General features: G+C 49.9%; 1 protein-coding gene across 1 annotated transcript in view; it reads left to right on the forward strand.

Annotated features, from left to right (window-relative positions):
- The first annotated feature begins 265 nt into the window (after nucleotides 1–265).
- The window catches only part of LMX1A (LIM homeobox transcription factor 1 alpha), a 115,630-nt gene continuing 100,381 nt past the window's right edge, over nucleotides 266–15,514 (forward strand). The window contains exons 1-3 of the mRNA XM_007535276.2: nucleotides 266–409; nucleotides 826–970; nucleotides 2,957–3,143. Of these exons, the coding sequence (XP_007535338.1) occupies nucleotides 895–970; nucleotides 2,957–3,143 (263 nt within the window). The 5' untranslated portion in view covers nucleotides 266–409; nucleotides 826–894. The remainder of the gene's footprint in view (nucleotides 410–825; nucleotides 971–2,956; nucleotides 3,144–15,514) is intronic.

The following is a 15,514-nucleotide window of genomic DNA, read 5'->3' on the forward strand; positions in this document are numbered from 1 at the left end:
TGGTAGGGAGCAGGACAGGAGGGGGGCAAATGGGGCTTCGCACCCTGGGCTGTTTGCCTTTGGCCTTAGTCCACTCCGGAAAGCGCCTTTTGGCGCCATCATTTCCAGCCCCCTAGATCCCCCAGACGTCTCCACCCTTCCCAGCTCCCAGCCCTTGAGCCACGGCAGGCCCGCCTGGCCCGCAGGCGTTGAGCTGGTCTGGGGCGGCCGCAAGCTGGGGTTCCTCCTCCCCAAACCCCTACCACTGGGCTCCCAGCAGGCAGGCTGGGCGGGAAGTGGATCGGAACCGGCCAGGCGAGACCTGGGCTCCCCTGGCCTCTCCTTGCAGCTGGGTCTCCGAGCCACGCTTTCTAGGGACCCTGAGCACCCCCAGCCCCGTCCTCTGGGCACAGCCGGGTCCGGCCTGCAGGTGAATGCAGGGATGGGGGGTTGCGGTTGTGAATTTGGGGGCGCCGCCCCCAGGGGGCTGACACTGTCCGCTGTCTCCGTGGCACCTCAGCAGCTGGTCCGGTCGGAGTGTCCTGGGTACACGGGGTGCTGGGGACAGCTTGGACACGAATTGGGGGGGGGGCTGAGGAGGACAGGGGAGGGGGTGGGAGCTGGGATCAGGATGGGGGGCCAGTCCGACTGGGGAGGGCGGACCCGGAGTAGAGGGAGCTAGAGTGAGGGGTGTTGGACTCCAAGTGGGGGGGGGGGGTTCAGAGTAGGAGGGAATCAGGTCCGGAGGGGGGGCGGGCTGGGACGCGCAGCGGGGGGTGGAGGCCGTGTATTTAACGCGGCCCTGGGCGCTGAGCTGCTATCAGAGCGGCCCCGCCGCCTCTCCAGGACCTTTAGGGCTCTGCCCCCTGACCGGAGCTGCCCCCATCGCCCCAGCGGCCCCCCGCCAGCCTCAATATGCTGGACGGGCTCAAGATGGAAGAGAACTTGCAGAGCGCCGTGGACACTGCGGGCCCGTTGTCCGCGCTGTTGGGTGAGTCGCTTCACGGGTGTTCCCAGACCCCTGGGAGGCCCACCCCCACCGCCGGCGCCCAAGGTACCCTAGCTGTCCCTGTCCCTAGCGGTGCGGGACCCAGGTCCCCCAAAACCGCTGGGGGCGGGGGGGGGGTGGCGGGCGCACCGGCCGCTGGCTGGTGTCTGAGTGACAAGTGATTGCAAGACCCAGGGCTGCTTTTTTAATCACTATATGATGGACGTCTCCAAAATGCCTTTCCTTTAGCCACCCGGGGGGCACCCCAGAGCCCTAGTTGGGGGCTTCCCCGCAACCACCGCAGCTCGGGCTCTCGGGACCGCCAGGATTGCTGGGTGCTTCGCTAGGATTCCCCTGCCTGCGCCTGACCTGAAAACCCGGGCGGTGGGGCCCGCCCGCTCTATCTCCCCATCACCTTCCAGAGGCGGGAGTCTCCATCCAGGGTGGGGAGGTGGTGTCCTCTTGCGCTGGCAGGGATAACACCCTACTCACTCAGTCCCTTCGCCCAGGACCTTTCCAAATTTGGGGAGGCGGGTATTTTTAATTCTTTTATTTTTTTTCTTTTAGCTGGAGAGATACTTTTTTCTTTGTCATGTCAACCCTGTGACTCTTTCCTTCGCAAACTCGGGGGTGGCGGGCGGAAAGCGAGGCAGAAGCAGAAGCTGTAGCCTGGGTTCCCGGCTGAAGCGGAATCACAGCAGGGTCTCGGGCTGGGCAGACAGAGGGACTGGGCAGCATCGTTGCAGGCTTTCAGGCAGCCCCGCTCCCGTTAGATCCTGAACCCAGGAAGCCAAGAAACAGAATTAGGGTGTCTGTAACGAGAGAGCCTCCTTTCCATGTCCTACCTGCCAATTTGCAGCCCTCTCTCCCCAAAGGGCAAGTTTTGGAAGGGACTTCACCATTTGGAACTGGGTATTGCCCCCCCAACCCCGTACTAGGCCATCTTTAAAGAGCTAGGGATGTGCTGATAAAAAATGTTAAAACCTCCCGTTCCTAAAACTAACAAACAAAGAAAGAAAGGAAGGAAGCCACCACATTTTTGCGGTGGACATCCCATTTTCGATAGAACACAAGATTCCGGATTCTTCCTAGTTGTGACCTTTGGTCTTTTGCCAGCCAGGACCATTTTGTTTTTCTTGTTTTCAACATTTAGTAGCATCAAGAAAAACAAAACAAAACACCTGCATTTGTACACTGGGCTCTGAAGCATGGGGGTTCATGCCGGGTGTGTATGAACAACTGGATCAGCCCAGGACAAGGCAATACTTTTTCTAGTGCACAGACTTTTTAGGGAGAAATTGGAGCAAAAAAATGAAGCCCCCCCTCACCGTGGGACAGAGAACTACGTTTTTATATTTTAGCGAAAGCAGACAAGACAAACCAGGTTCTTTGTTTCTTTCTTTTTTTCCCCTTTCCATCCTTCTTTCCCTTTCCTCTTTTTTCCTTTCTTTCTCTCTTCATTTTCTCCCTCTCTTTTCAGTCTCTCCTCTCTTTTTCTTTTTGCACACAGTTGAAAACACAGGGTGGACAAGCCTAGTGTTTGATGAAGACAGGGTAGATCCCCCAGGGTGAGGACAGCTGGAGGTCTGGTTTCCCAGGTGCAGGGCTTCTAGTAAAAGTCCCTTTGCGGACACTTGTGCTCTCCTGGGTAGCCATGAACCTCTCCCTTCCAGAACTTTTAAGAGAAATGCCACTTGGTGAGCTTCTTCTCCCAGTTCCAACTTTTATTTTGTTTTATTTTATTTTCTCTTCTCCTCCTTCTCTGAGAGCACTGCTCAACTCTGGCTCATGATGGTGTCGGGACTGAACATGGGACCTCACAGGCCTGAAAGGCTTTTGCATCACCATTATGCTGTCTCCCCAGCCTTCAATCCCGCATTTCTTGGGACTTGAGCCCCAGGAACCAGTATCCCAAGCTAGGCGCAGAGGAGCGGGCTGTAGAGTGTTAGGGAGCACCCGCAAGGGCTCAGCGCTGTCTATTTGTTTCAGGCGGGGCGGCAAGCCCCAGGTCCGTGTGCGAGGGCTGTCGGCGGGTCATCTCGGATCGCTTCCTGCTGCGGCTCAACGACAGCCTGTGGCATGAGCGCTGCGTGCAGTGCGCCTCCTGCCAGGAGCCACTGGAGACCACCTGCTTTTACCGAGACCGCAAGCTCTATTGCAAGCTGCACTACGAGAAGTAAGTGCCTGCCTGCCCTGGCTCCTGGACTACCGGTCCCAGTGGGGCGTGCACCCTATGCCCCTGAAGCCTCCCTGTAGTGGTGAGCCTGCCTGGTTCCAGTGTCTGCAGCTCGCAGCTCACCAAGCGCTGACCCTTTCCGAGGTTGAGGCTCCCCAGGTGCGCGCTGCTCTGCCCCTTTGCGTCAGCACACCATTGTGGTCGCCCTGCTTGCCCTGGCTCTCCCTTCCCGCTGTGTCCCTTCGCTCTATCCCTAGCCTTTGTCCCAGGAGGCAGGTGACAGATTGGCTCAGAGGGCACACTGGGCACCCTCCCCTTCTCAGCTCTTGTGAGAGCTCCGCACTCACTGCGTGTGCCCCATTTCTCCAAGGCCAGGGCGCAGGGAAGCTGGGGAGCAGGCCCATACTCCCTCCAGCAAACTCCTCCCAGGATCCCTCTGGGGATAAGCTGTGGCCCCTGGACGTGGGGGCTTTTCCTCAGAGAGTCAGCTGTCATGGTGCTAAGAGGATGATTGGGAATCTCGTTTCTTGTGAGCCTGGGGCCACTGGAGAGGCTGCAGCTAGTAAGCGAGTCCTGGGGTCCACCGGTGGCCAGCCTACTTGGTGGCTGTACTTTCAGGGGAGGATGGGAGCTGCTTTTCCCTGTCACAAAGGCTGATTAATGGGGATACCAGCTTGTCAGGGCTTGGAGGGCACGGAAGGAAAGGGGCAGCCCCCACAAGATGGGCAGAACATTTTTTTTGTCTGGTAGGGATTGAAAGATAGCTGTGATGGTTATGGGGGGGGGGGCTTGCGCAAACAGGCTATTAAAATGCACCCTCCAAGAACCTTCACAAAGGAAAAGGTTGGAGGAGAGAAAAGAAGTGGTGTTATTCCCTTCCCCTTCTTTTTTGCTTGTTGCCGGTGCAGCAAGGTTACTTTGCCACCCTGGAATCTACTGGGGCAGTGACCTGGAGCACAATGGCCTTGGGCTCTTCAACATTTTTTTCACCCTCCACCTGGGGGTGTTTACCCTGTGGGAAGGGTCTGGGCACCTGGCCTATGTACTTGGGAAAACAGAATGTGGGCTTGGGATGGTGTGGACAACAGGGAGACACAGGGATAGGGGGTGGCAGTGAACCCCAAAGCTCCATGTGTACCATTGGAGGAAGGCACCTGTGTCTGTTTTTGTCAAGGTCCCTTTCATGTCAAGCCCACTAGAAAGGGTGAAGTTTGGGGAGGAAGGGAATGAAGGCTTACAGTTTTCTGGACTGCAGGGGTGGGGGGCAAGACCAAAGGGACCAGAGGGTCTTCTAGGCAGCCTGAGTACCAGGCACAGTTTCTTTCACTCTCTGGGATGGTTTTTAGCTTGTGCCTGACTTCAAGCACTGCGTTTTGCCAAAGCTTCTTTCTTTTCACCTATTTCTTTCTCTTTGGCTTTTTACATCCTGTCTGCCTACAAAGCAACCTTTCTCTCCCTGCTACTGCTCTGGAGACCCCCCCAGAAACTCTCCCCCTCTCAGGGCCTGCAGGCTCAGAGGGTAAGGGAGGGCTTGGGATGATGGGTTCCAAATCTGTTTGTTTAAAAAAGAAAGAAAAAAGAAATCAAATGAGGCTTAAAGGAGGGTTGGCACAGCTGTGCTGCCACTTCACTCCTCTGGAAGGAAGCAGGCTGTGCAGGAACAGAGAGATGGCTGCTGTCAAGGACTTAGACCAACAGTGTCCCCTCCACCAGGATCAGGGCTTCTGAAGGAGGGGGTGGGGAGAGAGGCAAGAAGGGTGGGAGTCAGTTTTTTGCCACACAAAGTGATTTCAGCACTAGGAAAATTGCAGGGATCAACTTGCTAGTTGTTGGCCAGAACCAAGGAAATTTTGTAGAGGTGTCTGGGCCTCATTGTTTGGAGGTGCTGTGCGAACAATGGAAGAGTGCACCTTGTATATTTCAGAAACCCTCAGGGCTGGGGAGACAGTACAGTGGTTCTGCAAAAAGACTCTTATGCCTGAAACTCTGAGGTCCAAGGGTCAATCCTAAGCACCACCAGAAGCCAGAGCTGAGCAGTACTATGGGAAAAAAACAAACAAAACAGAAACAAAACCTACCACAAAATCCAAATGCATTTACTCCCCACCACCCCTTCCCCAATCTACATATAGCTAGCTCATCATGCACTGATGCTGGGTCCAGTGGCTGCTGCACTTAAAATAATTAATTTTATCTTTTATGTTTCTTTTTTAAATTTTGTTTTTCTCCCTTAAGTTTCCTTTTTCTCATCCTGAACCCACCCCTCTCCCAAGAAAATGCAGTTAGTCTTATGTTTTGACTGGGGAAAGGGAGTTAGTAGAATTGCAATTGTATTGTTGTGCTATTGAGTTGATTTGCATGGCAGCCACTGGAGGGGAGAAAGGATAGGACTTGGTTTGAAAATCAGGCTAGGGGTGAGGGTGGGCAGCAGTGAGATAGCTCACTTGGATAATGCATTGTTTTTTGAGGGGGCTCTACCAAGGTTCCAGCCTGGCACCCACTGCCTTGGAGGACACTTCCAGGCAGTAGTCAATTTCCTTGTCTCTTTCTGCCTCTCTGTCTCAAACTAAAAAATAAAATAACATAAGGCACCAGACAGATCCCTTTATTCCACAAGCCTCCACCTAGGTGAGAGAGAATCTTGGAGAGTAGGGTTGAGTATCTGCCCAATTTTTCAGTGGTTCTGGAAGGTCCCCTGTAGTCAGACAGAGTGCAGATGCCCTGGATGTTCAGATACCTCTCTTTGTGTGTCACAAGACTCCTCTGAAATTTATAGATCAGAATCAAATGTACAGAGCACCTCTCTCTCTCTCTCTCTCTCCCTCTCTCCCCCTCTCTCCTACCCCCCCCCCCCCCATAAATCCAAGGGAGAGCCTTCAGCCCAAAGTGTTCTAAGATTCAGGGTCCAGAGAAGCTACAGGAGAGGAAATTGACTTGGAAGGGCAAGTGGCAGGAGTGAAGCTAATGGGGAATGTTGAGGGCCACAGACACACTGGTCCCTGAAATCCACCAAATGCAGTCTCAGGCCTCTTCAGAGCTCCAGAAAATTAGCAAACAGTATCCAAAGATGTCCTAGTGTAGCAGGACTTCCTTTGCAAAGCCCTTGTCCCTCTGTCCCTGGGACAGTGCCCTCAGTGGTGAGCTGGTTTGACTGGCATTTTTCATGAATTAGTATTGTAACAGACTGTTGCTGGGCCTGCCTGGGAAGCAGAAAATTGAGAATGTGGAGACTCACTGGGCAGCCCAGCTCAGCATTCTTCCCTGAAATGTTCTGGCTTTTTCTTGCATTTATCAGGGCTGTTTTCTCCATATTTCTGAGAATCGCAGGCCTGGGAGAACTGGGCCTCCCAGGATTGTCTCTCTGCTCTCCTTGTGTTCACAATGTGGAGGGGTTCCAGCACAAGATTTAGTATGGGACTGTACCCTCCAGCACTACAGCGTCCTCTCCCTGTTTTCAGCCCAATGGCAGCTGGGCCCAGGGAAGCATGAGTGACTTTTACTGTGATCTCTGCTAGGCTCCAGAGAGGTGTTTGTGAGGGGAGGAGAGTTAGTTTTTTTGTTTTATAGAGACAGAGAGAGAGAAAGAGAGAGAGAGAGAGAGAGAGAGAGAGAGAGAGAGAGCCAGTCCATAGTACTGAAGCTTCCTTCAGTGCAGCGGGGGCTGGGCTCAAATCCAGGTTGAGCACCTCAAGAGCAGCACACTATCCAGGTGAGCTATTTGGCCAACTTGTTTGACAGTGTGCCCTTTGTTGGGTCATCAACATCAGGTATTTCTCTGGGGTCCCTGTGAAAGGAGTCTCCCCACCATGACTCAAAGTCTGCTTTCCTTTATCTCCTGCTGGCCCAGCTCCCGGCCTAAGAAAATGCAGGGGTCCCAGCAAGCCAACCCAGCTAGGTAATAAATTGACTAATAAATGAATGCCTGTTTGTAATTGCCGGAGTCTGAGCTCAGGGATCAACACAGGCCCATGGGCTGGAGCGGGTTCTCACAGCCTGAATTCTCTCTCCCTCTCTCTTTCTTTCTCTCCTCTCTTGGTCTCTGGCTGTCTCATTTAGAGAGTGATTGAAAACAGCTCCTGACCAGAGGTACTTTCTCTCTGGATATGTATTGGTCCCCGGGTAGGACATTCCTGCAGTCTCCCGACTGAAGATTTCAGGGATAGAATGAGAGGGCAGGAGTCCATGGATATTAATAGTGTCCTGGGAATTGGAGAGGAACACGGCTTTGCAGAGAAGGCTGGTTGGTTGCTTTTGAGTCTGGGGGGGGGGGGGAATGGAACAGATTAAAAACAAACAAACAAACAAACAATCAAACATCATAGATCTATCCCAGTTCAGCAGATGTTGGCCTTTCAGGACTTGGTTGACCTTGTGGGGCTGAGAAATCACTGTTGCTTTCAGATTTCTGTCACTGGAACCATCCTGATGGCTCATCATATATCTGGCTTTTTTAGTTTCAATTTTTCCTGCTTTTGTATGCCTCTGTCTGCCTGAGCCACAATGATACTAGTGCTGTTTTTTTTTTTTTTTCTTTCAACAGAGTCTCTTCCTTCTTGCTCTTTAATTCTGAGAGTTACCTATCTTCTATGGAGATAATGGGAAGAGACTCCTTCTCTACAGAGAACAATTCCCTTTATTAAATTATCAACAAAGTTTTTTGTCTTTTATGGTCAGAGGACCTATTTTGGTCACAGGGGTCAACATGGATATAATGACACAGTAATTTAAAATATTAATTTTAAGAATGGGGAGGAGTGCTTGGGAGCAGCACAATGGTTCTGCAAAAAGGTTCTTCTGCCTAAGGCTTTGAGGCCTCATGTTCTACCCCCAGTACCTACCAGAGCAGAGCAATGGTTTCTCTCTCTGTGTATCTTTCTGTATGGATCTCTCTTTCATGAAAATAAAAACAATATTTGAACAAAGTAAAATGCTGAGTTTAAATTACACACTAATGATTTTCCAAGAAATTATTGTCACCCCTAGAAAAGTATTAAATCTTTAGATTCAGAATCACACACCAGTAGGTCCTACTTGTTATGCAGAAATATGGGGATGGGGGTGTGTGCCACCATTTTCTCCAGTTCATCAGAGTCTCTGCCTTAACTATAAAATCATGGCTCAATTCCTCATTTTCTTTGTGGTCTCTCTCTTTCCCTCTTTTCCTTTCTATCTTTCTTTCTTCCATTTTATCACTAAGGTTATTGCTGGGGCTTGTTGCCTGCATGATGAATCCACTATTCCCATTTTCCCCCTTTTCTGTCTCCATTTTCATTCCTTTCCTTTTTCTTTTTGATAGAAACAGACATTGGGGAGGAGGGATAGAGAGAGGGTCATAAAGACACCAAAAAGCCCCGCCCCCCCGCCCCTTGCAGTGGAGACTAGAGGATTGAATTTAGGTCCTGATGCCTGATAAAGTGTGCTCAACCAGGTGTGCTACTGCCTGCCCCCTGGCACATGTTTCTAAGTGCTTGGTCCCTGGTTCTGATTTTTCAATTCCTTCACACCTCTTTAGGGAGGAGTTCTCTGCAGGCTACTTTTGGGGTGGCCTACAGAGGCTGGGGTGTCATGTGACTAACTAGAGTTGGGGAGGCCAGCCCTTCAGCTGTCTTTTCACAGTCAGAACCCATGCCTGTAGCTCAGAGCTCAGACATAAGGGAGGAGTCCTGCAAATGTCAGCCAAGCTTCCAGTCCTGAGCTGTGTCTGGGTCTGCATCTCTCCACTGCAGTGAAGTTAATGAAAGCACCACCAGCCCGGCTTTAATTAGCAGGGGGGATTAGAGCCGGCCGCTCAAAGGGAGGTGTAAACACCAAGGAGCCTGCTTTCACACCACGGAAAAAGAAATCAAACCAGACTTAAGGGTGGGGATTAAGGTCCCTCTGGCGGGCTGGAGGGTGGGAGGCGGCAGATGCACGCAGAGTGGGGTCACAACCATAGAGAGTAAGGGAGGATGCTAGGGAAGGTACTGACCCCCAGGTCTCCCTTGCTTTCTCCATTTTGGGGGTGCCCTTGTTCCCCTAGGACAGAAAGCCCCAAATCCCCCCCCCTCTCCTATTCTCTATATAAAAAAGAGGGCCTGGGTAGTGGTACACTTGGTAGTGTGAAAATATAACAGTGCCAAAGGACCTATGTTCAAGCTCCTGGTCCCCACCTGCAGTGGGAAGCTTCATGCGCAGTGGAGTAGAGCTGTGGGTGTCTCTCTGTCACTATAAGACATAAGAAAAAAAAAGGCTATTGGGAAGGGTAGAGTCATGCAGGCATCAAGATCTAGTGATAACCCAAGTGTCTTCCTCCCTTAAAAAAAAAAAAAAAGAAAGAAAGAAAATGCACAAAACACACAGGGCTGCTGATAGCCTGTCCTTCTATTGATTATTTTGCTTTCAAACTTAGGCTGACTATGGGAGGTTAAGAAGGAGGGGAACACCCACTGAATCATGTCATGGCAGCTAAAAATAGAGCAGGCTCTGCTTTTACTGGTCCCCTAACTCAAGTCACACTCAAGCATTTGGCCTGTCCCAATCTCTCAAGATGCCAGCTTGGTATCTTATTTTTGGAGGAGTGCTGCTGATTTGTCTGGTCTCTCCTGGAATCTGTCTGTCCATCCTGGTGGCTTTGTGCTTTCTTATGTTTGTTTTTCTTTTCTTCTGACTCATGTTTTTTTGGTAGGGCCACTTTGACCCACAGGTTGCCATTGACAGTCAGGACTCATCTCAGTGTGTGTATTTGTGTGTGTGTGTGTGTGTGTGCGTGTGTGTGTGTGTGTATGTGTGTGTCCCTGGTTTGTGTGATTCTTCCACAATAGTTTTTTTTTTTTTTGGGGGGGGACTGCTTTGGGACTCCTGAGGTTTTTAATTTTTTTTTCCATTGGAGCCAGGGTCTCACACACAGTCAATTTCCCAGTTCCCAAAGCCCTGGGGCACAGGGATTAGTAGCTTGTTCATTCCAACAGAGAGACTCAGAGAAGAGGTATCTTAGCACCAGAGACAACCCGAACTGCCCCTGCGGCTACAGACAGACTATGACCCACATAGTCAACGACTGCCACCTCTCCAGATTCAAAGGAGGTCTCGAAACTTTACATCAGGCTCAACCTGACGCTGTTGACTAGCTACGGAAGAAGGGCAAACCCAAGAAGAAGAAGAAGAAGAAGAAGAAGAAGAAGAAGAAGAAGAAGAAGAAGAAGAAGAAGAAGCACCACCAGTTTGGGGGTACTACCATGTAGTGTCAGGGTTTGAACCTGGGCTGCACATGTGACAAAACTGAGGTCCTTCCCAGTGACCTCTTTCTTCCCCCTGTCCTCCCACTGGGGTCTTTTTTGAGTGTGGTGGGCACCTCTGGGATAGATTGAGAGTAGGGGTGTGCTCTCTAGGCAGGCTTCTTTGGGAGGATGTGACAAGTCTGTCACTAAGAAACCAGAAGAGGGTGTCCTTCTCATTTCCATCTGCTTCTGGAAAGATCTAGCCTTTCTTTCCTGGATGCAAAAGAGATCTTGAGCATAGGCTCCTCCCTGACATGCCCCCCTCCCTCAGCTTCCCCAGCTCCCCTCCCAGCAACCCTTAAAAGGATTTTTCAAAACCAAACCAAACTTCACACCCTCTCCTGCTCTCTAGCATGGCCTCTTAAGCTCATTAAAGTCCCTCTAAATGCAGACATAGGGACTCCTGGTGGCACCCCCAACCATATTTTCATTCTTCACATACTTGTCATTCACAGTGAGGATAAAAGTGGCTCCCCAGGCCCAGAAATGTCTCTTCTGTCCCCTCTTTCTCCCCACGTGTGCCTCTTTTTGTGTGGGGGGGACCCCAAGCTGGAGCTGGTGCTGGCTTGCCTGACAGAGGTTCTCCCTAGTTCATTCAATCTATTTATATCAGAGGGAGAGGCAGAGACACAGATAGAGATAGAGGGAGCCGGGCAGTGGTGCACAGGATTAAGTACACCAAATACAAAACATGAGGACCAGTACAGGGATCCAGGTTCAAGCCCCCAACTCCCCACCCACTGGGGAGTCACCTCACAAGTGGTGAAGTAAGTCTGCGGGTGTCTGTTTTTCTCTCTCCTCTATTTCCACTCCTCTCTCAATTTCTCTGTGTCCTAGCCAATAAAATGGAAAAAAAAAATGGCCGCCAGGAGCAGCGGATTTGTAGTCCAGGCAATGAGGGAGGGAGGGAGGGAGGGAGGGAGAGAGAAAGAGAGAGAGAGAGAGAGAGAGAGAGGGAGAGGGAGAGGGAGAGGGAGAGGGAGAGGGAGAGAGAGAGAGAGAGAGAGAGAGAGAGAGAGAGAGAGAGGAAACACCAAAGCATCACTCTGCCATGCAATGCTGCCAATTGAACTCAGGACCTCATGCCAGAGAGTCCACATCTCATTTGCTGTGCCACCTCCTGGACTGCTTTGTTTTAGTTTCAAAGACTTAGTGAGAGAGAGAGACTGAGAGAGAGAGAGAGAGAGAGAGAAGCAGAGCATCACACTGGTGCATGTGATACCAGGAATTAAACTCAGGACCTCATGCTAGAGAGTGCAGCACTTTGTCTACTAACTCACCTCCAACACCAGTCTATTCATTCTTCAGGCATCCAGGAAATTCAAACAGATCTTTTCAGTGTTGTTCATCATTACTGAGTCACTGTGTTAATGAGCTCCATTTCCATAACTAGATGCATTTTACCCATTCACCCCCTTCCCACTCCATGGCTGCCTGTTCTCTTCATTCTCTTTTTTGTCTGACAATAGAAGACAATAGGTCATCTGGTGCTCTGGGACCTATAATTTGTTAATTAACAATGAAAATCATTGATTTATTAATGTGAGAAAGGAGAGAGAAAGTGAGAGAGAAAGAACCAAAGTATCACTTTGGTACATGTGATGCTGAGGATGGAACTGGGGACTTCATGCCTGAGAGTTCAACTCTTTTTAAAATTTTTTAAATTTATTTATTACTGGATGGAAACAAAGAAAAATTGAGGGGGGAGGATGATAAAGTGAAGGGAAAAGACAGAGCCACACCTGCATCCCTGCTTCACCACCTTTGAAGCTTTCCCACTGGCAGGTAGGGACCAGGGGCTTAAACCCAGGTCCTTGTGCACTGTAATGTGTACACTTAACCAGGTGCATCACTGCTTTGTCCCAAGAGTTCAACTCTAGCCACTGTGCTACTTCCTGGCCCTCTGGTATATATATTTTCTGAAGATCTGTTTGTTTATTTTTAATATGAGAGTAGAAGAACATCTCTTTGGCACAGGAGATGCCAGAGATTAAATTTGGGGTCTTATGCTTGAGAGTCTAGTACTATATCCACTGTGTCTCCTCCCTGCCACCTAGGTGGTATTCTATGGTCAGCCCTGCCTTCAGGCACACACAGTTACAGTTGCCATCTTCTCACTGGCCCTGTAGGACAACGGACAGGGGCAGTGGCAGCCCACAAGAGAAGCCCCTCATTTCTCTGGCTAGAATGCCCCTTGATTTCTGAGGACCCCCCTCCCCCAGGGGAGCCTTTCTTCCCTGAGTTGTGCACCTGGAATTTAGCCACAACATCCACCCCATCACAGACTCCTCACTCAGCTTGCCTCCTGGCTCGGGTCCCCTTTGAACCCACACGGTGGCTTTGAGAATGTCAAGGTCACTCAGATTCTCACTGGCTCAGAGCTGGCCATCATAACACCACAATGGGGTGTTATGTGGTAATGTGGCTTTTTCTGGAGGTGCTTTGAAACTGGAAGGGTGTTCAGCCAAAGGTGTGACTATCTAATGGTGGAAATTTAGACCCTGGAGTGGGACCGGTAAGGGGTAAGGGAGAGGATTGTGGCCTAAGTGCAGATATGTCTTCCTTCACAGGGTGCATTCCTGCCTTGGAGAGTGGTCCTACCCCCACATTCATGCCTTTTCTTCTTCTTCTTCTTCTTCTTCTTCTTCTTCTTCTTCTTCTTCTTCTTCTTCTTCTTCTTCTTCTTCTTCTTCTTCTTCTTTTGATTTCTTCCTTCTTTCCTTTTTCTTCTTTGTTGTTTCCTATCTTCTTACCTACCTTCCTTTCTTCCTTCCATCCTTTCTTTTCTCCTTCCCTTCCTCCTTCCTTAGATTGATTTAATGATGAGTATGAAAAGACTTTTGGTAAAGTACAGAGACTACACAGGATGAGGCCTCATGATTTGCTGTTGTTGTCTGTGGTGTTGAGAATGACCTGCTGGCTCGTGTGTGTGTGTGTGTGTGTGTGTGTGTGTGTGTGTGTGTGTGTGTGTATGTGTGTTTAAGAGGGAGAAAGATATCATTGAGCAGCTTCTCTGGTCTTGGGTTTTCATTCTATAGACTCACACAGCAAATACAGACAGAAGGAGAGGAACTAGAGGGAGTGATAACACAACACAGCTCCATCATTGCCCCCTTGGTATCGTGGTGTTAAGACCCAGGGCCTCTTGACTGGGATCAAGTCCTCCTTCTGTTGCTTATCAGCAGTGCTTCCTAAGATAACTCTGGGGATTCCTCTCTAAAGCAAGTTATGGGGCTGATGGTGGCTCACATTGCAGTGCACAGGGTGCCAGGTGCAGCCCTCCTGCTCCAACTGTGTGAGTACTTCAGGAACAAGGAAGCAATGCTGTGGGTGTCTCTCCTTTTCTTTCTCTCTCTCTCTCTCCTTCTCTATCTCTGCTTCTATTCCATTATCAAAAGAAATGGCCATCAGGAGTGGTAGAGTCCTGTAGGTACTAATTCCCTGCAGTAGCCCTGGTGGGGAAAAGGTGGGGGGGTTAAGAAGGTAATCATAACTGCCTGAGAGGGATGTTTTGGGTTATGAATCATAAGGGCAGGGCCAGGCAGTGGCACATTTGTTTGAGCTCACATGTTACCTTGTACAGGGACTTGGGTTTGAGCCCCTTCTCCCCACCTGCAGGGAAGATTCATGAGTGGTGAAGCAGTGCTATAGTACTGTAGGTGTTTTTTTTTTTTGTCTCCATCTCTACCTCCTCTTTCCCTCTCAATTTCTATCTGTCTTATCAAATAAAAAAAAGGGGGTTTGCAGGACTGTGTGACTCACAGAAAATGTCACTAGAAAAGGTGTGATGGTGTCAAATCTTGCCTCAGCTTTTACATAGACTTGCTCCATCAGCCTTACAGGCACCATAGAAGTTAGACAGGGAGGGCTGTCTGGGTAGTGCACTACTTTGGTGTTCAAGTGAGTCCGGTTCAAGCCCAGCCCCCACTGCACTGTAGGAAGCCTGGCTGTGATCTCTCTCTCTCTCTTTCTCTCTCTCCCACTGACTTTGGAGCAGGGAAGCTCCAGTGGTGACAAATAAAATTTAAAAAATGTTGGGGGAAGAGAATTTTTTCCCCTGTCTGTTGAAGCCCAGGAAACATAGGCTGGAGCATTAAGAGGCTCTCCAAGAGTAGTTGGGCAGTAGCACAGCAGGTTAAGCACATACGGCACGAAGCACAAGGGTAACGATCCCGGCAGGTCTGTAGATGGCTATCTTTCTCTCCCCCTCTCTGTCTTCCCCTCCTCTCTCCATTTCTCTCTGTCATATCTAACAATGACGACAACATCAATAACAACAACAATAATAACTACAACAATGATTTAAAAAAAGAGAGAGAGACTCTCCAAGGTCAAGGGGTGGGGACAAGAGCCATCCCACTGGCCTGGCCACTCCACTGTGCCATCTGCCTCTTGAATCCTGGAGGTCACACCCCAGTGAGGTCACAGTGCTCTGTTTGTCCCACTCAGAAAACAAGTCCCCACCTGTCAGACACTTGAGCTTCCAGGCAGCTGTTTTTACTTCTCTGTGGTCTTAGTGGAAGTGAATGTGGATTTTGGGGGCTGCTGGGGGGTGGAATGGGAGAGGGAGAAAGAGAGTGTGTTCTAGTGCATTTTCATCACTCCTATTTCATTTTAAAAAATGCTTCTTTATTAATTATTGAGATATATATAGAGAGAGAGAAAGAGGAGGGAGGGATAAGTGAGTGAGGGATGGAGGGAAGGAGGGAGGGAGAGAGAGAGACAAACACATAGACCATCACTCTGGCACATGTGATGTTGGGAATTAAACTCAGAACCTCATGTTTGAGAGTCCACTGCTTTATTCACTGCATCACCTCCCAGGCTTCCTTATATATTTTTAAAGTTCTATTTAATTATTTATTAATGAGAGAAAGAAGCAGAACAGCACTTTGGCACATGTGATGCCTGGGATCAAACTCAGGACCTCATGCCTGAGAGTCCAAGGTGTTATCCATTGCTCCACCTCCTGGTTCAAATTGCTTCTATTTCAAAGGCCTCCACTGGCACACAACCAGCTCCAGCTCAGTCCAGTTCACCCTGATCCATACTCCAGGATCCCTGTTCTTTCATTCTTTGAGCCTAACCACATGCTTGGATGTAGAGCTGTTAAAT

The sequence above is a fragment of the Erinaceus europaeus genome, chromosome 9 (assembly GCF_950295315.1).
Source record: "Erinaceus europaeus chromosome 9, mEriEur2.1, whole genome shotgun sequence".
Taxonomy (NCBI): domain Eukaryota; kingdom Metazoa; phylum Chordata; class Mammalia; order Eulipotyphla; family Erinaceidae; genus Erinaceus; species Erinaceus europaeus.